General features: G+C 34.5%; 1 protein-coding gene across 3 annotated transcripts in view; it reads right to left on the bottom strand.

The window, feature by feature from the left end:
* ARFGEF3 (ARFGEF family member 3) overlaps nt 1-27,675 on the bottom strand; it is a 207,172-nt gene that overhangs the window by 111,147 nt on the left and 68,350 nt on the right. For all 3 annotated transcript variants that reach the window (XM_031964200.1, XM_031964201.1, XM_003769494.4), the window contains exon 5: nt 9,373-9,441. In XM_031964200.1, the coding sequence (XP_031820060.1) occupies nt 9,373-9,441 (69 nt within the window). The remainder of the gene's footprint in view (nt 1-9,372; nt 9,442-27,675) is intronic.

The following is a 27,675-nucleotide window of genomic DNA, read 5'->3' on the forward strand; positions in this document are numbered from 1 at the left end:
GTCCCTAAAAAAAAAGAGAAACTGAGGCTGTTCTCATTAGGAAACTTTTTACAATTGTTCAGTCATTTAGTTGTGTCCAACTCTATGTGACCCCACAGACCCTGACAGCTGTATGGGAGTGGTTTGTCATTTACTTCTCCAGTTTGTGTCCCTGTTTTATAGATGAGGAATTGAGGCGAATGAAATTAAGTGACACTAGCTGTGGGATGCTGGGCAAGTCACTTAATTCTAATTGCCTCAGGGGGAAAAAATGAAGTGAGCAATTAGATGACCTCTAAGGTCCCTTTCAGCTCTAGAATCTATGAGCCTATAATTCTATAAGGTATCATGCTTAAAGTCTCCAAAGTCTTCATAATCAAACAAGCAGGTACCAACTGTGATTGACATCTCAAAGCAGCCAACTTAGAGATGCAAAAATGCCTATGTCAAAAAAGGGAAATTTTGGGAATGATATAAGGGTGAAGTGAAGTCTCTTCTTTTGGCCATACATTTCACTAGTCACCAGGGCTCCCTTTGATTGCCTTCCTTTGCTCAGTTTTGGGTCAGAGAAACACATGACCAGATGATTAACAATGAAATGTTCTTTAAAAAACTGCAGACAGTCTAGCAAATGACAATACAGAATAGACTTTCTAGTTGAATCATGTCTAGGGAATGAATGTGTATCAGCTGCCTTAATGACTTACTTAAGATGCTTGTCAGAAACAGTACTGTCAAATCAAAACAAAGAGTCAAAGGGAAAAAAGCCATTGAACATTTAAAGAATTATTTAATCCAATGACAGGACAGTTTAGCAATAAATGGAACTACTTCTGTTCATCTATAAGGGAATAACTTGGCTGGTTATTATATACTCTAATTTCATTGCTGCTAGCATTATAATGTTCTGATGTCATCAACTGAGTTGTTATTTGTCCTTCATTCTATAAGAGTTATTCTAGAATAACATCAAGAAAATAAAGTCTTGACCTGCAAGTAAATTGGATTTAAGCGAGGCAGGGATAGGCAAAGTCACTGCCTCATTCTTTCTTCCAGAACCAACTGGGTCCAGCAAGAAGACTAGATCAAGATTACTGGAGATGACTCCAAATATACCAGGAGACCATGGCAAAAAATGACCTCTTTTACCTAGTCAAAAAATAAATCTGAGAGGGGAACACTCTAGGTTTCTGGTCAAAACAGAAAAAAGTGCAATTTACACTCACTCTGAACCATCAAAACTCAGACAATGAACAAGTGAGAGCTACAGTGATCTGGGTTTAAGACATGATTTTCAAAAATGATAGAACAAACAAATAGGGAAAAGGGAAAAAAAGAAATCTAGCCTATAGAACCCAAGATATCTTGTGAGGTGTCAGTGATCACAATTTGTTTTTGGTGGAGCACCCACAAATAAGGGTATGATTCCCTGTGTGGACACAGCCCCCAACTGAGTATCATGGATCAGTATGACCAAGAAAATAGCCTGTTTTTCAATGTCTTCAGCACAGTATAGGAGAGAAAAAGTGTTGGACTTAAAAATTGGAGGCCTAGGTTCAAATCTCCCCTTAGATGTATATTACCTATGTAGCTTTAACTGAATCATTTAATTTTTCAAAATCTAAAGTTTTCTCACCTGCAAAATGAGAATGAAAACACTTGTGCTACTTACTTTATAAAGTGATTGTGAGGAAAGCATTTCATGCTATATAAGGGTAAGTAGTTGTTAGTAATAGTTTATGATGAAAAAAGTGTCTTGGAAGTTTTATAGTGGTCAGTTCTTCAAAGTAATAGCAAAAAGAAACACATCATGGATGCATTAGAGGATAAATTACTTTATCACAAGGTTGTTCTAACACTTCACTCATTAAAATATTGAGAAGCAATAATGTGGCAGAAACAAACACTAGTGATAAAATAAATAGTGAATATTTATGTAGCACCTTAAGATTTGTGATGTGTTTTTTTTTTAAAAATCTTATTTGATTCTCACAACAACTCTGTAAGATAGGTGCTATTATTATCTCTATTAAACAGACAAAGAAAATGAGGTTAAGGAAGGTTAAGTGACTTGCCTAGATTAGTGTCTGATTATTTTCTCTGAGCTTCAGCTCTCATCTGTGACGTGAATGTAGTTGATTAATTGAACTTTAAAGTCTCTCTCAGCCCCATGACTCTGATTCCATGAAGTATATTTTGACAGAAGCAGGATGAATCAGTTTTATGCTGAATTCCACTGTCCAGTAAATACATTTATGACAAGATTTCAACTTAAGATTTTCCATGTTTGCAGATGCTGAATTTTAACCATTTTGCTTTTATTCATCTTCATGGAAGAAATAAGATACCTATCCACATAAATCTAGACAAAATAAGAAAGTGTTCAACTTGAGCACTTCCTTCCACACTAGAAGTATTAAAATGGATTGAGAGGCAAACTCCTCCTTTTGCAAAAATTCCTAGGCCATCCAAAACTAGTGTACATATAATAGATTATATTGCCAATCTATAGTCTCATGGTTGCACAAAAATAATATTTTGCAAATCTGAGTTAGCAAAGTCCTTTGCTGACTAAAAATTATTTAAATCAAGGCACATAATTACTAACTTTGAAATGTATGGTCCTGTTCCTAAGTTTTGAGTGATTTCTTGCTCACTATAATAAGCTCATATTAGGAAACTCTGGAAATAGATGTAGAAAGCATGGAAGAAAACATTTAAGCAAATATCAAAAGAGGCAGATATTATCATTTGACTGTAAAGAGCCAAACTAAACTAAAAGCAGAAATAGATAAGGAATTTGGGAAATAAATTACCCATCTGGCACAGAGGTATGATTAGGAGGAATTCAATTAACTGAATATCTGTTGGAACTTTACCTCTACCAGAAAATTAGCTTGCCTTAAGGTAGAGGAAGGAAAGATGTGAACTTCTAATCTGAAGTTTATTTTCATTAACAAGCAAGAAGTGGTTATTAAGATAGAAATGACAGTAGTCTTTGGGCGAAACAATCACTCCATATTAGCATGTGTGATAGAAAAGGAGAGAAAAACTGAGCATCTTCTGGCATACATCCTAGATTTTGGTAAGAGTTGAGAGAAAGGATGAATAGGATCCTTTGGGCTAAATTTCTTTATTGGAAGTCACTCTGGGAGGAATTGAACATCCTAGAAATATCAGAATATCCGTGATGAAGAATGCTGCCTACTTGTTCACAGAGAAATGATATAATAATATGAAAATGAATAGCACGTTTAAAAAAATTGCCATTATGGGAATTTGCTTTATTTGGCTATGCACATTGATATAAGGGTTTTGTTTTGTTTTTGTTTCTGATCTAAAAGATATTATTAGTAAGGTGCTGTCAATAATCTAAAAGAACATGGAAAATGAGATAACATTGTAGAACTTGTAAAGGGTAAATGTTTTGATTTACTAGAAAAAGGAAAAGCCTTCAAATTAAGAGACTAGTGATCTGAATTTTGGTTTCTTGCAATATTGCCAAGCAATATATTTTTAAATGGATGGATGGTGAACATCTAGAAAATGAAGCGATTTCAAAGAGCCAGCATTAATTTTTTTTATCAAGAACAGATCATGCCAGGATATCCTTATTTACTTTACTGATGAGGTTATTAAATTAGTAGATGAGGGAAGTTCTGAAGATAGAGTTTGATTAGATTTTAGCAATATATTTTGTAGAGAGCCTGAACTTTGGAGAAGTATACTTGAAACAAGGTGTTAACTCAGTGGAATTGATGGGATAATGATTCTCTAGTTCACATATGACATAATTATATAATCACTCTAGTTTGATATAATGATGTAATCGCTCTAAATTGGCTTATATTTAGTATACTGTAATGATTTGATTGTAATAGGATTTTTAAGGGCTGAGAGAACTGGGAACAAAATCAGACTCAGACTGAGACTGGTTGAGACTTTTAGACTGTCAGACTGCTGGAGGAGACTGGGTCAGACTGAGACTAGGTCAGACTATGACAGACACAGACTGTCAAGGAGACAATAAAGACTTTGGACTCTTTTCTTGTCCATTCCATTGGTGAGTCTCCTGTTGAGATCAAGGCCCTTTTGGAGGACCTCCAGAAAGCTAACCTGGACATTACAATATTTAATAAGTCTCCCATGCTATTCTTATGGAAAAGATAGAACATATGTATAAAAAAAAGAAAAAAATGATGTAAAAGTTGTGCAAAATACAGTTACATTGATTTGGAATTGACTGGACGTAATTGGTTTTAATGTCAAGGTGGCATGTGTTCTCTAGTAAAGTGTTTTGGGTACTTGGCCCTATACTATTAAACAATGGATTAAGGGCATAAATTAGCATAAATTTTGTTAGTGAATTAAAACTAGGAGGGATTGGAACTCTCTGAATGACACAATCAGATTCCATATTTTTACAAGAATATATATTTGTAGAAAAAAATTTATAGAATTTTAAAAAAAATGATATATATTCAGGATAAATGTAAAGTCTTATATTTGGGTTCAAAAAAATTAGTTTCACAAGCACAAGATGGAAAAGTCCAGGCTAGAAAGCAATTTGTAAAAGACTTAGAAGTTTCTTTGTACTGCAAAGTCTATATGAATAATCAGTAAGATAATAACTAAATAGATTTTTTTAAAAGAGAGACAGTGTCCAGAACTAAGATAGTGCTAATCTAACTCTATTCTATTCTGATCAGATCCCATCTGAAGGATACATTGAAGATTACCCAAAGAGATTGGTAGTTCTCTCTCACTAGAGGTCTTTTGGAAAGGATAGGAAACTACTTATAAAGAATGTTATAGATAGCATTCTTGTTCATGTATTTAGATGGTATTCAAGATTTCTTCCAACTCTGGGATCTTCTCTGAGATCTGGTATCTCTCTGAGCCTTAGTTTATTACTAGATGATTTTTAATGTACATTCCCCCACTCCTGCTCTAATATTCTCTGTGGTATATATTACCAATTGATAAAGAATATAAAAATGGTGTATCTGAGAATAGAAGGTATGAAATTATGTAAAAAATGTCATTGAAGACATTTTATGACTGGAATAACAAGGGGGCTGATGATGAAGTAACAGTGAAGAATAGACAGTTGGGTTGCTGGAGCTATTAAATGACCTGTGTCTTCAGCACGCTGGACAGATCCTTAATGTGAGATTTTTGGAAAAGTATGGACAATCTATGTGAACTAGAGAACCATTATTTCATCAGTTCCAATGAGTTAACACCTTGTTTCAAGTATACTTCTTTCAAGTATACTTCTCCAAAGTTCAGGCTCTCTACAAAATATATTGCTAAAATCTAATCAAACTCTGAGGATCCAGACAGATCCTCAATGTGAGATTTTTGGAAAAGTATGGACAAAAATCACATATATAGAAAATGCATAGATGGGTAGACATTTTCCTCTGGAGAGACAGAATTCACACCAATGAGATAACAGACAGAAGGGAGGTATTAGCATAATAGAAATTTAAAATTCTCAAGAGAAATATGAATTCAAATACTGTTTATAATTATATCACTCTCGGATTTCTAACACTTTTTACAGTTACTTTTTTTGATAGATATATCCACTGCAGAGCAAGCTACTATTAATTGATATTGTCTTTCATAATTCCTAATGCATATGCTCATGCTCATAATATAAAAAAAATCATGTCATTTTTATATAAATGGATACAGTTTGTGGATTTATCTTGAATTAAGTTATATTAAAAGAGAAAAAAATTCCCTTCTCTTAAAATGCTAAGAAGTGACTTGTGGGTGAGGTCAACTTATTAGAAAGTTTTTTTTAGTTCTTTGTCAATTATGAGGAAATTTCTCTACAACTTTGTATTGAAACTTTTTGTTACTACATTGACATTATTTTTAAAGCATTCAAAAGAAAATGTTTGACTATCTATAATAAGTTAATAGTATTATTTAATGTAAACAAATTGGAAAAGGACCAAGTTAAAGAAATATGTTTCAATCAAAATAAAATACTGATCTGCAAGATGGCAAGTCAGAATTGAGTGGAGTAAAGTCAAGAGTAAAAAGGATTGCCAAAGAACTTTTTCTTAATAGTTCATAAGAAGGATGGGGGAAAGTGCTGCATCGACAGTAGGACTCTGTATTTCTGTAGTTAGCTATGGCAGAGCATATACAGGGCATTGGAATAGAGAGAGGCTAGATGAAAGCAAGTTATCAATCAACAAGAATTTAATAAGGGTTGACTATGTGTCAGGCCCTGTGCCAGTTGCTGGGGATAGAAAGACAAAAATGAAATAGTTTCTCCCCTCAAGTAACTTCTTGTTCTCTCTTAGATTTTAAGTGCCAGATTAAGATATAATCAAGATCAAATTTACTAAGGTAATTGGAGAGCAATGATTAAATTAATAGGCATCAGAAAAAAGCATCATAAAGGCTTTTAACAACCAAACTGTAAGTGGATTGTCTGATGGCAACAGACAAGGAACTGGGCTACAGTAATACCTAGAACCACCAAGGTGAGATTAAGGCTGAAATTTTTTGAGAGTAAAAAACCAAACCAAAGTTTCATCAAGTGATGATTCATGAGCAAAGGTAAATCATCTAAATGTGACTAATAACAAAGCTAATTCTAGTCTTTTAAATAGATAATATTCTCACTGTAACTATTTTCAAAGTGGTAGAAGCTCAAAATTTCTAAATCTAGAATCAAAGCATTTTGGAGCTGAAAAGGAATCTGGAGACTTAAAGAAACTGAGGCTATAATAAGCAAAGGGGTCTATCCAAGACCACAGAATTAATGGCAGAATTCTCTTTTTTTTTTACATGACCAAACCATTATTTTGCTGTACAAAAAGTTATCAGACTCTGAAATATTGTACAATTAGCTTGTGAAGGAAATCAAAAATGCAGGTGGACATACATATAGGGATTGGGAATTCAATGTAATGGTTTTTAGTCATCTCCCAGAGTTCTTTCTCTGGGCGTAGCTGGTTCAGTTCATTACTGCTCCATTGAAAATGATTTGGTTGATTTCATTGCTGAGGATGGCCAGGTCCATCAGCACTGGTCATCATATAGTATTGCTGAAGTATATAATGATCTCCTGGTCCTGCTCATTTCACTCAGAATCAGTTTGTGTAAGTCTCTCCAGGCCTTTCTGAAATCATCTTGTTGGTCATTTCTTACAGAACAATAATATTCCATAATATCCATATACCACAATTTATTCAGCCATTCTCCAACTGATGGGCATCCATTCAGTTTCCAGTTTCTAGCCACTTCAAAGAGGGCTGCCACAAACATTCGTGCACATACAGGTCCCTTTCCCTTCTTTATGATCTCTTTGGGATATAAGCCCAGTTTGATAACTTTTTGAGCATAGTTCCAAACTACTCTCCAGAATGGTTGGATTCGTTCACAACTCCACCAACAATGCATCAATGTCCCAGTTTTTCCGCATCCCCTCCAACAATCATCATTATTTTTTCCTGTCATCTTAGCCAATCAAACAGGTGTGTAGTGGTATCTTAGAGTTGTCTTAATTTGCATTTCTCTGATTAATAATGACTTGGAGCATCTTTTCATATGACTAGAAATAGTTTCAATTTCTTCATCTGAGAATTGTCTGTTCATATCCTTTGACCATTTTTCAATTGGAGAATGGCTTGATTTTTTATAAATTAGTGTTAATTCTCTATATATTTTAGAAATGAGGCCTTTATCAGAACCTTTGACTGTAAAAATATTTTCCCAGTTTATTGCTTCCCTTCTAATCTTGTCTGCATTAGTTTTGTTTGTACAAAAACTTTTCAGTTTGGTATAGTCGAAATTTTCTATTTTGTGATCAGTAATGATCTCTAGTTCTTCTTTGGCCATAAATTCCTTCCCCTTCCACAGGTCTGAGAGGTAAACTATCCTGTGTTCCTCTAATTTATTAATAATTTCATTCTTTATGCCTAGGTCATGAACCCATTTTGCCCTTATCTTGGTGTACGGTGTTAAGTGTGGATCAATGCCTAGTTTCAATGGCAGAATTCTCAGAAGAATCTTAGAAGAACTCCCTTGATTCCTTTCCTGGTTCCTCTTTCTACTCTACCATATTTGATGCTCTATAAGCCTAAACATCCCCACTAGAATTGAGCTCTACACATGACTGCTGTTAGAGCCTCTCTTTATCTCCCAACAGTGCTTTGTTCTTTTTGGTGTGAAAGCATCCACCTGTCAGAACTTGCCAGTTCTTAAAAGCTATATACTTTGTACAAAGTAGTGGGGAAAAAAAGCTCATTACAGCATAGCTTTTAAACCAAGATGCTGCCAAATAGCAAGAAATGTATGTAATAAATCCAGTGAGTCAAATTTTCTGCCAGGTCAATTCTCAGAAGTGCTCTGAAGCAGACATTAATACTCTGCTGCAAAAGGCTCAAATTGGGGGGAGGGGTTGGTTGGTGTTGAGAAATACAGAATTTTAGATATTTTTTTGCAAGTTAGGGAGGACATTAAGTATGAATCTGTCATTACATTGGTGTGGAGGATCTAGGAAAAAAACTCCTACCAATGCTGAGTAGCAATCCATCAGTAAGTTGTATACTTAAAAAAGGAGTTGCCCAAGAGAACTTATATTGTATATATTGTATCTAGGATACATATATTGTATCTAGGATATACTATAACATATTTAACATGTATCAGACTGTCAAATATCTAGGGGAGGGAGTGGAGGGAGGGAAGGGAAAAGTCGAAACAGAAGTGAGTGCAAGGGATAATGTAAAAAATTACCTAGACATATATTCTGTCAATAAAAAAGTTATAATAATAAAAAAAGGAGTTGCCAAGGGTATTGGGAGATAAGTGACTTGTTCAATGTAACAAAGACAATAGGTATCTTGAACATATTTGAACAAGGCTGATGACCTAACCATTATGTACCCTGCCTCTTATAACTTATTGTTTAGGTATAAAACTAAGATGAGCTTCTCAGATCGCAGATCTTGTTCATCAAAATTTTTTTCTAAGTTCAAGTCAGATATGTTTTTTGTCGTTGCTCATAGGGAAAGGAGTCATGGATGGGTCTGAAGGGAATAGCACTGTTATTATCATCATTAAAGCCCCAGGTTTAGCAAACCCGCTAGCATGAAACATGCAAAGCTTCTAAGACACATAGCATCATTAGAAAGCATGGGGATCTACAGACAACATTTCTCATAAAAAAATCAATTCCCATTAGTGGTAATTGCTAAAGGCAATAATAATCAGAGGAATCCTTGCTCTGCGTCTAAGATTCCATTCCATACCAATCTAGCATGATGTTTTATTCCAGTTAGTGTTAAAGCAGCTCATAATGGTGGCAACATGGAGGCATGGAGCTCTCTAGGGACACTGAGGAGGAAAAGATGCACTCACCTCTGCAATCTTCAGCACTGCACTTCCATTCATGTCAAAGGTGGATGAATAAGTTATGCAAAGTAAAACCTTGAACAAAAGAAGGGAAGAAGTCACAAAACCATTGCAATTTTATACATGTTTAAAGATTCCTTTCCCTAGCTCTCTGTTTTCCTTTGTAGATAAAGTCCTTCCCTCTTGTCCCATTCACTCTTTCCTCGTCAGAAACCATAAATTATTTCCCAATAAGACAGAGAATTCTTTTTTAAAGCTTGGAAATTACCTTCTGCTACATAATGGCCTGAGCAAATTACTTAACCTCAATCCCCCAAGAAAGTCTTTAAGACAGAGTTTCTTAACCTTTTGGGGGCATCACGGACTCCTGTGGCAGTCTGATGAAGCCTATGGACTCCTCAGAATAATATTTTTAAGAAGAGAAACACTAAATTGTACTTAGAAAAGTAAAAATAAGGATTATAAGTTTTTCCCCATTCAAATCCACAGAGTCCTGAAATCAAATTCCCAAGTTAAGAACTGATGGAAGAAGAGAAGTAGTCAAAAATAATTGGCAAGGAAAATTCCTTGCTGGGAGTTCCCCAAACAAAGGAAATCACAGATCCAGGCAATGATAATGATGATAATAATTTTTTAAGTGTCAGAAGGGAATGACTAGGATCATGCTGTTTCCAAACTCATTCCAAAGGAAGAGATCAGAGCAATATTACATGAAAGAGACACATATCTCCTTTCTCTTCAGAGATGTTATCTTAGGTATTGATTAGGTTCAGCCTCAGATCCTCTAATCTAAGTTCAAGGAATACCAGAGGAAAAAAGGGACCACTTTGCCCAATTTGCTCATTTTAGGAAATAGGATAACTGAGCATTTGAAAACCACAGTCAGACCTGTTCTACTTCCTATCACCACCCATCCTACAGACAGAAGGAAGGACACTCTGGGTGGCAGTTGCAGAGGCAGATTTAAGCTCAGTATAAAGAAACTTCTTTTATTCCCCAACTAGAAACTTTCTAATCATTAGAGCTATCCTAATCATTAGAGCTACCTTTCAATATGGTCACTTTCCTTTATGTTTTCAAACAAAGATTAGAGGCCCATTTATTTGTCAGGGATATAAAGAGAGGATTCAGATGGTTTCTGAGGTGACTTTTAGTTTTGAAATTTTATTTTCAACTTCACCCAAAACTAAAGAACAAGGGGGAGGAATATTTAGTGCAGAAGCATATTTTCCCATTAGCAAAATTCCCCAGAATTCCAAATGATTCTATTTCCCTGACAGTTAGTGTTTCCTCACAGATATGCAGATGATTAAAGGCAGATTATAGAAAAGGAAAGACAGGTTTTACTGGGAATCAGAGACAGGTTTTCCACTCATCTATAGAGTTGAGGGACATTAAGAAAGTGATTTAAACTCTATGGGACTTAGTTTCTTTATTTGTAAAATGAGAGGATTGGACTCGATGACTATTAGAATCTTTTCTAGCCCACACATATTAAGATTAATTTTAAGAATTGATTTAAGGAACACTAGAAACCTTTTAAGAACATAAGAGACACTATCCATTGCTAAACATCATGGAACAAATCAATATTGCCACTGATATTTTAGGAATGGACACTGACAACAGGCAGATTGCCTCCTCCTCCCTCCATCATGCTTCTGCTTCCTCCACAGCTTTTTAAGGGAGAACTTTTGCTACTTATTTCCAAGTAGGCACAGAACTGTGTGGGTGACCCATAAGATAAGTTATTGGAGCACAATTTATGAAGCTCTAATACCTTCATTCTCCAGGTAGAGAATAATAAATATGAAGTTATGCTAGTGTCTTTCTCTGCCTACAAATATCATCCTTTTCAGATCTTATAGTATTTTATTTTGCAATTCTTTCATGAACTTAACATGTCACACCATGTATTTCTGAAACTAAGTGGCATACCAGATAGAGTTATATATTTAGAATCCTTCCAATGGGAATTAGTCATCCACCAGAATCAAGAAGCCCTGAATTCAAATCTTCCCTCAGACAATTCCTAGGATCATTTGATCCTAGAGAAGTCATAACCTCTCTGTGCCTCCATTTTTTTTTCAGTTGTAAAAATGTCCCCATTTTAATAGCACCTATCTCACAATTTGCTGATTACATGAGAAAATAAAAAAGCACTTTGCAAATTTTTAAATGACATATAAATGCCAGCTATTATTGTGCTGCTGTGGCTGTGTTTGTACTAGAAAGGGAGTGGGTCAGTCAAAGAGAAAGAGAGAGAGAGAGAGGGAAGGAGGGACAACAGACAGTTTTGATGCTATATTAGGGTTGATGAGATGTTAAAAAAAATTAAGGGAAATACTCCTATGGGTTAGGTGATCACCTGTGGAGAATTTTCAAGAGAATATAGCTAAGAATCCCCCAAGATGAGACATATGAATCATTTGTGGCTATACCTATGAAATTATAGTTACATAAGCAATGAAGTATTGTGTTGATGTTTTTAGTCCCCCACTAGTCTTTAAGAATTGAATTTATTTCAATTCAATCTAATATTTATTGAGAAGCTTAATACTTAGTATTAGGCAAAAAGTAAAAAAAAAGGTGGTGGTGATGATAATGATGGAGGGGATAGTTCATGCAGTCAACTATCACTTCCCAAAACCAAAGATCAAAGACTAGAAACTCTTTATCTAAACTCTAGATCTTCCACTCACAATGATATGTATACAGTAGATACTTAAGAAATGTGTCTTTCATAAAAACTAGATTCATAGCTGGAGGCCATCTCTTAGTTGACATATAAGGGGACAGAGGTTCAGAAAGGGAGTGACCACTTAATACTTCTATGTATCAGAGAGAGGAGACTTGCTGTTATTGTTCTGGTATTGTTCTGTCCAAGTTCTTCAAACTTGGTATTTTGCTCTTAAGAAGAAATTCTAGTCTGGCATTACTTAAAAAAACAAAAACAAAAACAAAAAAAACTCTGATTCGGTCATGAAGTATTTATGCCCTAACCCACACTATAAAACTGATCACCAAGAGATGAAACAATGAAGTACTTGCAGTTTCCTTCAGTTATTAAATAGGGCAGCCCAAGGCACAGACATTGTTATCCTAGATAAGCAGATATGTCCACAGTTCAGGAAGAAAAGAATGCCAGGCTGACTGATCTTATTAGTCAGCAATTTTATTCACTCGAGGGCATTTGCTTATACATTACCTCTTAAAGTACAAACAGAACTTAACATTTTTTTTAAATACCAGTGATTTTTTTTGGCTTTTCCTAGTACTGTTTTGTTATGCAATGTTGATTCTGAAAGAGGGACTCAGAGTTGGGAGTGTAGTAGCATCATTGCTTCTTGTGTTAGGAAGTACCGTCTTCCATGGCATGGCTATCCACAGCATAAGTCTGGTACACAGATCTCAGGGATTACCAATGTGGAAAATGGAGCTAAAGAAGGTAAAAGAATAGCTCTTCAGTAGGGTCCAGCCTCACTTGGTCCAAGAGGGAAATAGAGTTTTACAATGCTTCTTACCATAAGAAACATTCTATCTTACCCTGAGATATATCTGTGTTTCACTCCTTGCTCAAATTAATTAGTTGTTCAGTTATATATGTTCTCTTTGGGGGAGTGTGTGTGTGTGTGTGTGTGTGTATGTGTGTGTGTGTGTGTTTGGTGGTGGAATGATGGCATATGCCTGTGGATAAATATTATAGGTTCTTTTTTGGGGGGTGCTAGGCTTCCACTGTTAATCATCCATTTTTATGATTTTTAGTACATCACAAAATATAAACCTTGGAAGCATACTAAGAGATCATTTATTCCAATCCCTTTCTTTTACAAATAAAGAAACTGAGGACCCATGGGTTGAAAATTTATTCAAATAAAGCAACTACACTTTAAATCAATGCAAATATATGACATTTTTGTGAATAGCAGATTCCTCTTTCCATTTATAAGGCTGACATTTATATATCTTATAATATTTTTAAATTTTAAAGATTTCCAAGCTATTTCTTTATGATAAGCCTGAGAACTAGATAGGACAGAAAGTGTTATGAGAGATATAAATCTCAGAGAGGTCAAGTTGCCCAAGGTGGAATGACTACTAAGTATTCAAGCCAGGGCTTCTGATTCCCAAGTCTACTACTCATTTCAAGATACCACAATTGTGATCTTCCACCAATCTATCTGTTCTTTAAAAAGTCAAGCAACAATAAATCAGAAAGTTTAAAGATTTCACACTTGAATTTCCAACTCTTTTATGAGGATTCACAACTTTTGAATATCAGGAAGAATCAAGATCATTAGGGAATGGGAGAAAGAGCTCAAAGCTTTGAATAAAGACTTTGAGAATGGGGTAAGGGGGAAGAACTGACAGCCAAGTTCCTGAAGGGAGATGATACAGAAGGAAAAGTTTTATATGTGGAGTCAGACGACCACCTTTACTATTTACCACTGGTGTAATCTTGGGTAAATTCCTTGTTTCCCTGGGCTTATGTCTGTTGTTGGTTAGTCATTCAGTGATATGTGATTCTTTGTGTATTCATGGACCATAATACTCTAATCTTGTCCGTGGAGTTTTCTTGGCAAAGATACTGGAGTAGTTTGCCATTTTCTTTTCCAGTGGAAATTAGCCTGTTTATTTGCCTATAAAATGAAGGTTTTGAAAGAGATAACCTCTAACATCCCTATAGATCTTGGAGGTCTCTTCAAGCTCTCAATCTATGATTAGAGGAAGGGGGAAAGGAACACTACTGATAGCTCTATGCCACTGGGAATTTTGCCAAATGCTGGGAAAGGGCTACAATATTCCACAGAGGTGAGCATAATCACAATAATAAGCTTGAAGATAATCAATAATTGGTTAATCCATCAACAAGCATAATAAGCAATGTTGTTGTTCAGTCATTTCAATTATGTCTGACTCTTTTTTGGGTTTTTTTCAGCAAAGACACTGGAGTGATTTGTCATTTCTTTCTGTCTCATTTGATACATAAGAAAACTGAGGCAAACGAGGTTAAGTAACTTGCCCAGAATCACATAGTTAATAAATATTTGAGGCCAGATTCTAATTTAGAAAGATGAATTTTCCTAATTCCAGAATTTTCCTGATTTCAAACCAGTGTTCTATCCATTACATCACCTAACTGCCCCCATAGTAGGTGCCAAAAACTGGAGATAAAAATATAAAAGTGGAAAAAAGTCCCTTACCTCAAGAAACTTTTATTGTAATGGAAGAATCTAATATATCCCCATATAAGTAAATATAAGGTACATACTTTATGTATATATACATTTATATGTAGAATAGATAACACATGGAGAATATATACATAGAGAATGCATATCATTGCAATATTCATTTAAAATTACAGAGATTTATAAGCTCTAAAAACTGGGGGAATCAGGAAAGTCCTTTGTGTCATTGGAATGTGGTACATGAGAAAGACTGCTTGATTTGGAGTCAGAGGGTCTACTTCTGACACTCACTACTTATTCCATTTCTCCAACTTTTTATCTGTGTGATGACAGGAATTTACTTTCCCTAGTCCTCAGTTTCTTCAACTGTAGAATGAAGGATTGAACAAAGTACCCTCTGAGATCCTTTCCCAGGTCCAGATTTGTGATCTTATAGTCTCATCTTTAAGTTGTAACCCTCTAGTACAAATCAGATGAACTAGCCCTCAATGTGACAAGGTCTTATCTAATCACAAAGACTTTCCTTATCATTTTGAAGAAAACTGTACAAAAATAATGGTTAAATAACAATAACTGAACTAATTCACCCAGGGCTTGTTGTGTAGAAAGCATGGCAGCATTTAATAAAGAGAGCTGACAAGACCTACAATCTCCTGTGAATCAGACAGAAATGAGTCATACCAAAGATGAGTGGCAAAATAAATATTCAGTTTTACTAATGCCTGGGAAGTATTAAATCAGAAGGATAAAGTCAAAGTGCTGCTGAAAACAATGCCATCAGTCAAAATCAAATTATTTTAATTTTGTGGACTGCTTTTGGCAATGTATAGGGCAGAAAGTCAGGGGTGAAAACTTTAGCATATGTACCTGAAGGAAGATTAAAATAAGCATTTAAATTATTGCTAACTAGCAATATACACAATTCCTTCCTACTAATTTTCTTATTGGACACCGCCTCCTTTAAAAAAAAGTTAAGAGAAGTAGGGAATGGGGGAAAATGAGCAAAAAGTGGAAAAGTCATGAAAGTGTGGCTTGTAAGAATTCAAAAAGCAAATACAAATTGAATAATATTTTCATTAGAATTATTTCAAGAAAACAAGAGGTGACACAATAACTAATCAAAAAATGAGAAGAATAACAAAAAAAATTTAAAAGGATATCAAAGCCATCTTTTTTTAAAAAAGATAAAATCAGGAAAATTGCAGAAGCTAAATCAGAGTTAGAAATGACAGCCCATTCACATCTTATTATGCTATGTAATTTTTCATATGTCCTTTGGTATATCTACTCAACAAACAAGACAGAGGCTTTCCTCTTGATCTTTTAATATTCTCTTGGTACAGCACTTCAGGGTTCATCTGTTATCTTTACTCTTGTTATATGATCTTCCAATCTCCTGTTCTGATCATGTGCTCCTCCAGATGTTTCTCTTGGCAGAAGACATTGTGCTAATTGCATCAGGCCCTCTAACAATACATAAGTCTCCTATTCAAAAGAGATTGGCTTAACCATCCACATGAATAAAGCAAAATGGATGAAGACTAGCTATTGTGTATATCAGTGGTTTTTAATATGTTATCCAGAGACCCTGTGGCTCTCTGAGACCCCCTCAGAATGTCCACAAAATCAATAATATTTTCAGAATAATGCTAATTTTTAAAATTCCAATTTAACAAATATTAATAGTTATAATATACATAAACAAATATAAGATATATAAACAAAATAGTTATAATTTACATAAACAAAAGCTCTTAGGGAAGGAGGAGTGGAAAGGCCCTCCATAATTTTTAAATATGTAAAGGGTTCAAAGACAAGAAACTTTGAGAACCATTGATGTACATGATTACATATAAGTTATCACACTAAAACGTTTAATAAATTTAATAAATTTTTTTGTTAACAATGTGAGAAGATCTAAGCATCAAACTGATAAAAGCAACTGTGAAACACATTGTCCTTATACTGATAAAACATTTGCTGTGGAGAATGCTTGCATTGTGCACTTTCCAGGTTTGTTTACAATGGATGGAGATAAACTATACGGACTGAGGTGAAATGGGATTTAAAATATTTTTGGGACTTTTATAACAGTGAGAAAAATATACAGCAACTAAAAAACCTTGACTATGAAATTTTATTATTTATATTCAAATGTATTCTATTATACTTTCAACTGTATTACAAATTAATGGATAATTCAAGTGATTCAGGTATAAGTATTTTGGGGCTAAAGAATTTTCTTGTTCAAAATGCAAGATAAATGCAAAATAACATTGATGCCAGGATGTAGTAGTATGGCTTAAGCCATACAAAGACCAGAAAATTCACAGTTGAGTTCCCATAGCAACTGCAAGGCTGTCTCTATCTATGGTTTACTTTAATGGATATTGGCCCAACTTTAACATCTTATTAGATAGATAGGAAGAATTCAATTCATACTTGCTGAGGGAATCATAATTTGGCTATGATGAGGTGAGTATGTAGAAAATAACAATTCTAATCATGTGTGGGGAATGGAGCCTATTTTTCATATTTTTAAAATAAGAATCTAGGAGAAAGAAAACAGTAAAATAAAAATTTAAAAGTATAGAGACAAGCCAAGATAAATTAGTTGCCTGCTCCTTGGATGCACTCTATCTCTGGTATATCAAAGAAACAGATACATAAAACATAAAAAATGAAAGTCCTTTCCTCCTGAAACTTAGTAAGAACCACTATTTAAGTCTGAATACTCTGGAATGCTTATGAAATAGACAATGGTTTTATTCCCCCAGTTACCAACATCGTTAGAAAATTCTAAGAATCAAATTAATGACAGAAGAAGGGCTAGTATTGCAGAGAGAGGGAGACAGAATTGACTTCCTTCTTCAACAGGCAAAAACTATCTGTAAACACAGAATGCATAATACAATTTAGATCTCAACTCTATTAACTCTTTTATTAACACCTCACATAATACACATTTTTTCTTTTTAGTCTGTCTGTACAGACAGACATGTACAGTCTGAAATGTAAATTCAATTTAGAATTGAAACCAAATGTCTTTTCTAAAACTCATTTTTTCGATCACTAGTGAGCTAGAAATTTCTGATCATTTTGTATTTATTTACTCCCTGTCAAGTGCTAGAAGCATTAGAAAAGATGAGTTCAATTAAGGACTTGAGGAAATAATAAATGCTTATAAATGCCTTTCCTTAATTAACTTATGAATATACAATTTATATAGCTATGAAATTAACTTACTAGCAATCTCTCTATCATGTTTGCTTAAATCTAGGGAAATTTTTTTTTTCTCAAGGTTTATTCAAAAGCGACAAGCAGTATGAGACGAATGCTGTTCTTTCAATATGAAGAGTTAAGATGCTGTAAACTGGGGAGAGTATTAGATGTACACAGTTCTGTAAGAAAGTACTTGCTCATCCTTTTTATTTTTTTTAAAAAAACATTGATGCCCAGAATAGATGTTTTTCTCCTCTTTCAGGTCTTTGTGACTGGCATGCACAATGAATATTATTCTCTGCATCATGAATCTGTTCAAGAAATATGTGGAGTCACAATTGAGTCCTCAAAAGGGAAACCAAGATTTGTCATCCAATATCATGATTTTATTTATCCAGAGCTATATTTTTATCTTCAAAATGGCTTGATGCTCATGATGAGCTAATTAAATGAATAGAGTTTCTAATATTTGACTTATCTAAAAAGAGCTATTTGTCAAAAGAAAATAGGAAGAAATGTTTCTGTCTCAGTTTGCTCCAGTTTTGGCAAATAATTATTTCTGAATATTGTTGGTCAAGGAGGAAGGGGGGAAAGGAGTGATTCATTTGAAGAAGTCAATTGTCATTAAACTTATTATGCATACAGTTTGGAAAACATTCCAAAATGTTGATTGAGTTAATTATTTATTGTCCTATCAATGGGGTGCAAGGAAGGAGGATTAATCTAGATTGTTTTATTTCTAACATTCTTTATGGACTGGGAAAAAGTAGAGATATCTTTAACCTGTGCTCTTTCTCTCATTCATTATTTCTATCTATTTCAGTGTTTTTTCCCTTATTTACTGTCACTCTTTTTATAAAAATAAAACTTAGAATTTATGATTGAATGCTGGAAACCCTAAAGAAATAATAACTTATTATTTATGTAAAAGATAGAAAGAGATAGGAAAATGGAACCTAAGACTTCATTTGATATATTGTTCAGTTGTGTCTAACTCTTCATAACCCTGTGGACCATAGCATGATAGTATTGTCCACTGGGTTTTCTTGGCAAAGATAATGAAGTGATTTGCCATTTACTTTTCCAAGGGATTAAGGCAAACAGAGATTAAGTGACTCATCCAGTCACTCAACTAACAAGTATCTAAAGCTGGTTTTGAATTCGGGTCTTCACGATTCCAGGCCCAGTATTCTATCCATTAAGCCTCTCATTTGGTATAGAAAATGGCAACTTAAATTCTTGCCCAGAGTGCTAGAAGTTAAATTACCTGCTCAGGGTAACATAGCCAGTATATGTCAGACAAGAGATTTGAATCCATACATTTGTATCTTATCAGCCAGCTCTCTATGCAATATATTACAGGTGCCTTTAAAAAAAAATGAAACTACTAACAATAAGAAAACTTAGAATCATATGCTTTATCAAATAATAAGTCTTCCTTTATTGAAACAAAATCTCTTCTTTGTCAATATGAATTAATCTCAAGACTTCAATTACATATATAGATAAATCCTAAATCCATATACTCAGTTTCCATGGACTCATGGATTCCTCTGAGCCACATGGATTCTCTTCCAAAATTCAACAATAAGTCCATTGGCAAGGTTAACCTTTTCTCAATCTTCTTTCCCTAATTGGCCTACTTGAGGTTTTTCACACATGACATTCCATTTCTCTCATCTCTGTTCCTTGGCACTGACTATATTCCAAGTATTCTTGGAATACTCTCTTTTCTTTCTGCCTCTTAAGAATCCCTGGCTTCCTTTAAGAGTCAGCTCAGGCAGACATTTCCCATTATATATATATTTGTAAACTTTAAAGCACTAGCTATTATTATCATCATAATCATTAATAATTATTATTATTATAGCTAATGCTTTAAGATATTTTGTACTTATAACTAGAATAATAATTTTAAAAATAGGCATTTTATCCACTTTGCCAACAAGCTACCTTTTAACTTAACTTTTGAATTAATTTCAAAAGTCAGACTTTACTTTAATGTAGGGTTCATGGCCTTGCATTTGGCCCTTAGTCAGATATGGTGGCTCACAGCTATGGAAGCTCACAGCGTGGCTCTAGCTAAGAAGCTGTAAGACTGCTTATAATTTAGAATTAAATTCAAATTTCTTTCTAAAACATACTAGTTTAGCTCCTAATGAGCTAGAAATTTCTAATTACTTTATGTTTATTTTCTCCCCGTTGAGCTCAGGGAAATTTTTTTCTATTTACTGTACCAAAAAGGACAGGAAAGAAGCTCTTTTACCAGAAGACCCAGCAGCAACCATGAGATCAGCTAAAGACTACCTAGCTGTGACCATGAAATTATTAAATCTAGCAAAGACTATGACATGCAAGACTGGCAGGAAGCAAGTCTAGGAGGAACAGCCCAATGACATGATCAGAAGATATCAGAAGACAGACTGTGAGGAATACATGTTGCCCTTCCATGTATAATCTCTGGCTGTGAGTGTTCTCTACATGTCTGCTCCTTCACACCTGTTCATTACTTATGTCAAATCTTTTTTCTGAGTAAAGGTTTATTCACTAAAGATTAGATTATGGAGTACAACTTTTCTTACTATGATGTTCCATTAAATTTCTTTTCTTTGAATTCGATGTGCCCTCTGGCTGACTAGTAAAAGAGAACAAATGAAGGGAACTTGTGAGCTATCATTGTAAGCAAATAAAAATCTGTCCAGGATATTTCAAATCGGTCTAACTTTGGAGGAAGGACTTTAAAGGAAAGAGGGTATGCTGGGGTTACAAATAGAAAGGTAAGCTTGAGGTAGATCATGGAAAGATTTGAATACATTTTTCCATAGGCAACTAAAAATCCCTAAACTCAGTTAAAAATTATTTATTAAAAAACTACCATGCCATGAGTCAGCTAGGTAGCTCAGTAGGTAAAGTGCAGGGCATGGATTCAGGAAGACCTGGGTTCAAACCTGGCCTCAGACATTGCTTAGATCTTTTAACTTGGGAGAGTCACTTAATCTCTTAATTGACTAGAGTAGGAAATGGCAAATCACTACAGTGTCTTTGCCAAGAAAACCCTATATGGGGTCATGAAGAATCAGACATGCCTGAATAATTGACATGTGCTAAGCCTTGGAGATACAAATAAAGACACGTAATGGTTCCTGCTCTCAATAAGCTCACAGTCATTTGTGGGAGACAACATGCAAACAACCATGAAGGAAAGGATACTTGTAGAAGATAAGACATTCGCTGAGACTTGAAAGAAGCCAGGGGAGCCAGAAGGAAGAGACAAAGAAGAGAAGGTCAGGTATGACCAATGACAATGAATGGAATCTAGAGATAAATTAATTGTCTTCTATTAGGAACAACAAGGAAGCTGTAGGGTACAGAGTAGAGTATAAGAGGATGAATAAGATATAAGACAACTAAAAGGATAAGAGGGAACCAAGTTATAAAGGATTCTGAATGCCATAGAGGATTTTGTTTTTCACTCTAGAGTCAAAAAGGAGCCAAAGCAAAAGACAGAAACATAGACAGAGTGGGAGAGAGATAAAGATAGACAGAGAGACAGATAGAGCATATAGAGAGACCGACAGACAGACAGTCAGAGAGACAGACAGAAATACAGAGGCAGAGAGGAAAGAAACAGAGGCAGAGAGTCACAGAGAGACAAAGAAACAGAGATAAGAGAGATAGAGACAAAGACAAAGAGACAGGGAGACAGAGACAAAGAGAGAGAGAGACAGAGACAGAGACAGAGAGAGAGATACACAGAGAGAGAGAGAGAGACAGTGAGAAGGCCAATCTTGGGTTTAGGAAGATCAATTTGACAGCTTAGTAGAAGAGGGACTTTAATGAGGAGAGTCTTTAGGTAGGAAAATGAAAAAGCTATTTAATAGTCCAAGAGTGTTATTATTTTTGTTCATCCTTCATTTTCAAAGAGGACCAGTACATCACAGTGGTGTCTAAGAGGGAGGTGATATAGCTTCCACCAAGGTGGCAGAAGAGGACATACATAAAATTTGCTTTTAAAGATATAATCAACAGGATATGGGAAGACATTGGATATGAGAGGGTAGTTAAGAGAGTGAAGAGTTGAGGATGACACTTAAGTTACTCCTCTGAGTAACTGGGAAAATGGTACCAACCTTGACAGTAACTGGAAAGTTTAGGAGAGGAGAGAATTGTGGGGGAATGATAGTAAGTTCAGTTTTGGATATTGAATTTAAGAGCCTATACAACATTTGTTTTTAGGGGACAATTATCTTCCAAAAGACAGCTGGAGATGTGAGATTGGAGGTCAAGAGAGAGGTGAGGGCTTGAGAAGTAGATGTGAAAATGATCCGCATAACTGTTTTTGTTCAGAAGACTGGTGTAATCTGAGGTGTCCATTAGGAAAATTACTCCAATAGTTGTAGGAAGCCATGTGGATTGGACTAGGGAGAACTGATATCTGGGAAGGCAAACAAAAACTATTGTTTTTGTTCAATGAGAAGTAATGAGTTTAGGGTAATGGCAATTGATGTATAAGAAAGTGGATAGGGTCAGGATAGTTGTGAGGATCAAATGAGATAATTTGTAAAACACTTAGCACAGGGCCTAGTGCACAGTAGGCACTTAATAAATGAGTGTTTCTTTCTCTCTTTTCTGAAAATAAACCTTGTTTATATAAACCTCAATGGTATAGCAATAAGGACTCTAGAGGGAAAAGAAATAGAAAAAGAAAATCTCATTGTAGCCAACCTCAATGACTGTTTCATGTAACACAAGTACCATATTTGCTTGTCTCTATATTGACTTTATCATTTATTATTACAGTTCCTACAATGAATTTCTGCCTCTGGGAATGAATAAAATGGCTCCCTTATTTCACAATAAAAAGATTCTTTTTGCTCTGCTTCACACAAGTAGTATCAGGAGTAATGTGCCACGTACAAACCTTTAATGAGTATGAACAGAGTGCAGCAATCTATCTTCTCTCTCTGTTTATGTGGGTTAAAAAAGGGGCAGGCCAGCTGAGAAAACCATCCCACTCTGTATGGGCTACTCGGTGTACAACATAAGCCATCTAAAAAGAATGGCTTTTCATAGCCAATGATAATTCATCAAAAATTGGTCTTCACTGGGTTAATTTATTAGCAAATATCTTTTTCCCAATCAATATAATGAATTTGACCATGAAAAACAAAACACAAGAATTCTGAATGAATCACATCAAATTTCTTTCCCTCACAATTCAAAAGGTGATACCTCTAGCTGCCAGAAACTATGTCACAAACCAGAGACTAAAATTAGGCTCATATTCTTTGTGTCTCTTTAATCAACATCCAAGATTCTCTGAGTCTAGTTTTTCTAGAGGATGCAAAAAGCTCCACATCATCAACCCTGCTCTAAGGATATGACTCTGAATTCAGAGAAGGCTCCGAATTCCCCAGAGTCATAAAAAATTCATCTCAGAAAATTAAGCTGATTAGAACTCCGGGGAAGCACTAGGGAAAACGTCAGATTTATAATTCAATCAACTACATTCATTGAGCTCATATATTCTGCAAAACAGTACCTATAGTATACTAGGAGGCAGACAGTATGTGAATTCCTTCCCATTTCTAGTCAGAGCCAGAGTTTGATGCCAAATATGAGCATGGTTTACAATGGATCTCATAGGGAAAGAGACTGAACCTGTGATTTTTATCAGCAAACAGAACACATATTATCCAAACTCAATTTGGAACTTCTGCAACATAAAAATCTTAGACATCTTTCTAGAGGACTAAGAGATTCAGTGATTTGTCCATTATCACTAGCTATTCCTTGTCAGAGGCAGAACTTCTAACAAGTTCAGTTCTCTGTTCACTACACCATACCATCTCTGGATTCATATTACATGTTAATATGAATCTAAATACACTAACATGTTTGTGAAATTTTTTCCTGCAGTTGGATTGTAGGTGATCAGAGGACCAATTTTAATGGGCCAATGAAATAGAAGATTATTATATTAGCTTTTTATAAAAATTGAAACTTAAGTTTCATCCCCATAGGAAAAGGGGAAAAAAAGGGTATTATGGACCACTATACCAATTTAGGAGGCTCCTGGTAGAGGGGTGAAATAAAAATAAAGTTGCAATTTTGCATAAGGCTTTGGTAGTGTCTAATGTGATGAAGAAGAATCCTAGAGATATTGGCCCAGATGGGCTAAAATAGACTGCTATTGATCCAAAAAACAAACAAAAATTCAGAAAGAATTGTTAAGATTTGGAGATATAAATACAAATAAAATATAATCTTTGCATTCTTGGATTTTATAATTGAATAATAATTTAAATTTTTGTAAGTTTTTACCAGACTGTATACTCCAATTAAAAGTATCAAGACCAACACAGAAACCTACAAACCTCCCTTAATGTCCCTCAATCCCCTCTATTCTCAGCTAGCCAAATTTTTCCAATCTAGCTCAAAATTCTTTCCTCTTCCTCTTCTAGGAAGAGAACAAGAGAAAAAAAGTTTTAAATGGACTGATTGCTGATGGAGAGAAAGCAGATTAGATCATCTTCCGATATCTTTTCCTGGACTCACATGACCTTTTCTCCCACTTATTGAGAGTATTCAAGTTAAGTATTCAAGATAAGTATTCAAGTATTCAATACCCACAGCCTCCAGAACACACTCATGAATATATTGTGAATCTGTTTCACTTGTTAATTGGAGGTTGAAGAAGTGTTTATGCTCTCTAAAAGGTATAATTATTTTCAAAGACTTAGTACTCACAGAACTTTCTCCTTGGCGTCATTTTAATAGCCTAGTTTTCACAAGTCTATTTACTTGAAAGGAATGAAACTGTATTTCAAAACATGCAAAATAATCCATTATTCATGTGAATCAGGTCTTAATTTATCCAAATTAATGATTCCTTTTAATTCTAATTTTAATACCAACAAAAAAGTCATGATAAAGAAAGTCAAACTTCTATGCCTAGGATTAGCATTTAGAAACTTTAGACATTTGTGATTTCATTTTTATAGTTACTTCCACTACTGGCACAGCTCACAACTGCTTCCTGACTCCAAGAAGATAATCTAATGAGTTTCTTGACTAAAAGATATCATCAGCTGAAATTCAATCATCCAGCAAAAAACCTGCTTTTTGCTTCAGCAAAAGACATAGATATGTTATCAGTCCTATATTCAAAGTCTTTCTAGCTTGGTAGACATCCTGTCAGATGCATCTCTTCAACACCATTATAAAACATTGCAAAAACCTTTAATAGGCCTTCCACAGCCAAGTAAAAATCAGATTTAAAAAAAAGTCATATGCCTATTATCTGTTAACTAGATTTTAAAAAATTTTATTTTTAAAACTTTTTACTTTCAAAACATATGTATAGTTTTCAACATTCACCTTTGCAAAATCTTGTGTTCCAAATGTTTTTCTCCTTTCTTTCTCCCCACGCCTTCCTTTAGAGGGCAAGTAATCCAATACATGTTGAACATGTGCAATTCTTCTATGCATATTTCCACAATTATCATGCTGCACAAGAAAAATCTAACTAGACTACGTTATACCTCATCTATTTCTATAAACAAGATTATCAAGAATTGTCTGTATAAAAACAATAAAAGTTCATGCCAACAAAGCTTTCCCTAACATGCATGTTGGCAAACTTTTCAGGAACCAATACACCACATCATCCCTAAGGATAACAACCAGTTTTTGTGGCTGTTGAAAAACAGTATGCCCAAGACCAATAAGCTGTTGTTAGACTCTTATCCCAGCCTGACTGATAGTTTCTTCTAATTTCTCTTTCTGGGTTTGCAATATCTCATATTTTAATCAATCAACAAACATGTCCATATGGCTTAATTTTATTGACTTTTAATAATACCCCTTTTACTTTCTGCCCTGCTTTTCCTTATGTCTGAAAATGCATTTCATCTTCACCTTTGCCTTGTAGAATTCTATGTTTCAGCTCAAATGCCACATTTATATTTTTCCTTGATTTCCCTCCATTTGAAGGAACTTTTGGATGGATCGAGATGTTGCTTCAGATGCATCTTGAAAGAAGAGAGGGGTTCTATGGGACACTCTTCTAGTAAGGAAAAAGTGTATGTCAAGAAGGAAAGATGGCCACTGTACAACCAAAAAAAGCATGGATTGGAGTGGAGTGAGTTTTGTGAGTGAGGAACAGAGAGAAGGCCAGTTTGTCTGAATTATGGAATGGGAGAAGAGAAATAATGTAATATACTTATAAGTGGTTTCTTCTCAGATAGAATATAAACTCTGTAATGTAGGTAATGTTACATTTTTGTTTTTGCATTACCAGCATTAGTATAGGTATTTAAAGGCAGTTAGATAATTCAGTAGAGAATGCATTCACTGGGCCTACCTCAGGAAGACCTGAGTTCAGATATGGACTTAGGCATATACTAACTATGTGACACTGAGCAAGTCATTTAATTTTCTCAACTATAAAGTAGTGATAATTATAGCACTGATTTCACAGCATTGTTGCAATGATCAAATGAGATGTGATTTGTAAATCCCAGTTCCTGGAACATAGACTTGAATTTGGGGTTCTGTTTCATACTGTACCATTATTTACCCAATTTGTTGTTCAGTCATTTCAATCATGTCCCATTCTTCTTGGCCCTTTTTGGAGTTTTCTTGGCAGAAATACTAGAATGGTTTGCCAGTTCTTTTTCCAGCTCATTTTATAGATGGAGAAACTGAGGCAAATAGTGTTAAGTAACTTGTCCAGGGTCATACAGCTATAACATACCTGAGGTCAGATTTTTCTTGACTCCAGACTGAAAACTCTATTCTAGCTCTATAATATATACTCTAAATAGAATATTTAAAATATAAGTATAAACTATTGCACTGTTCTCAATATAGCAGATTTCTGTCAATCCTCTGAATAGACACAAATTAGATCTCAGATTTTAAAAAACGTTAACTATTTATTCACATGAGGAAAAATACTTCACTCAATTCATTGTATCTTTTCTCCTCCTTAAATTCATTATTTTCCTTCCCATTAGTAGTCTGGAGTAGAGGAAAAGAAAAAAGGTAATTGAAGGTTTTCTCTTCTATTGATGTCTATTATTGCAATTTTGCAATGTAATTACACACTTGATAATATTACTTTCAATCAATCTTTTCCCATCATATTTAAATCTAGTTCATGGCATCAGAGAGCTGATATCACTGCCAGGTTAAGATGCTCATTAACTTAGTGGATTAATCAACAAAGATTTATTAAATGCCTTATATCATCCCATGTCTAATGGTTCTCTTCCTGGATGTTTTCATACCTGTCATAAATTAGCAAAATCTAGATCAGAATTCTTAATTGCTCTCAGGCTCTGTTCTCACCTCACTCTTTGTATCAAATAACAACCCTGAAAAAGGTTATCTATCAGACAAAAACTAAAGTACTGAACCCTGATGTCAGAAATGGCATTAGTTATTTACAAAGATTCCATGGAACACAGAAGAACATTTTGCATAAACTGAATATCTATACTATAAAAATCTCTTATCACTGATCACTGCTAATATTAACATTTCATCTAGAGGATTAAGCATCTCTATGTTACTCTGGCTCATTAAAGAGATTTCAGAACTATCCCTTTTGAACTGTATAATTTTGCAACATTATTTGCTCAAATTATAAATTTTAATCTTCATTGCCCAGCACTTTCAAAAGTCAAAGGTAGTCTTTCTACATCCATATTAACAGTTATAACTAAAAAGAGCTATTAATTATTTTTAGTTCATTTGAAGGGAGAGATAGTATAATTTGGGTTAGAGTTTCACTTTTTGTGTGTTAACTAGATTCATTATGAGAAACTAAAATTTCCTCCATATTTGATAAAATATTTATCACATTATAACATAACCATCATGTATTGTA

Source organism: Sarcophilus harrisii, chromosome 4 (genome assembly GCF_902635505.1).
Source record: "Sarcophilus harrisii chromosome 4, mSarHar1.11, whole genome shotgun sequence".
NCBI lineage: Eukaryota > Metazoa > Chordata > Mammalia > Dasyuromorphia > Dasyuridae > Sarcophilus > Sarcophilus harrisii.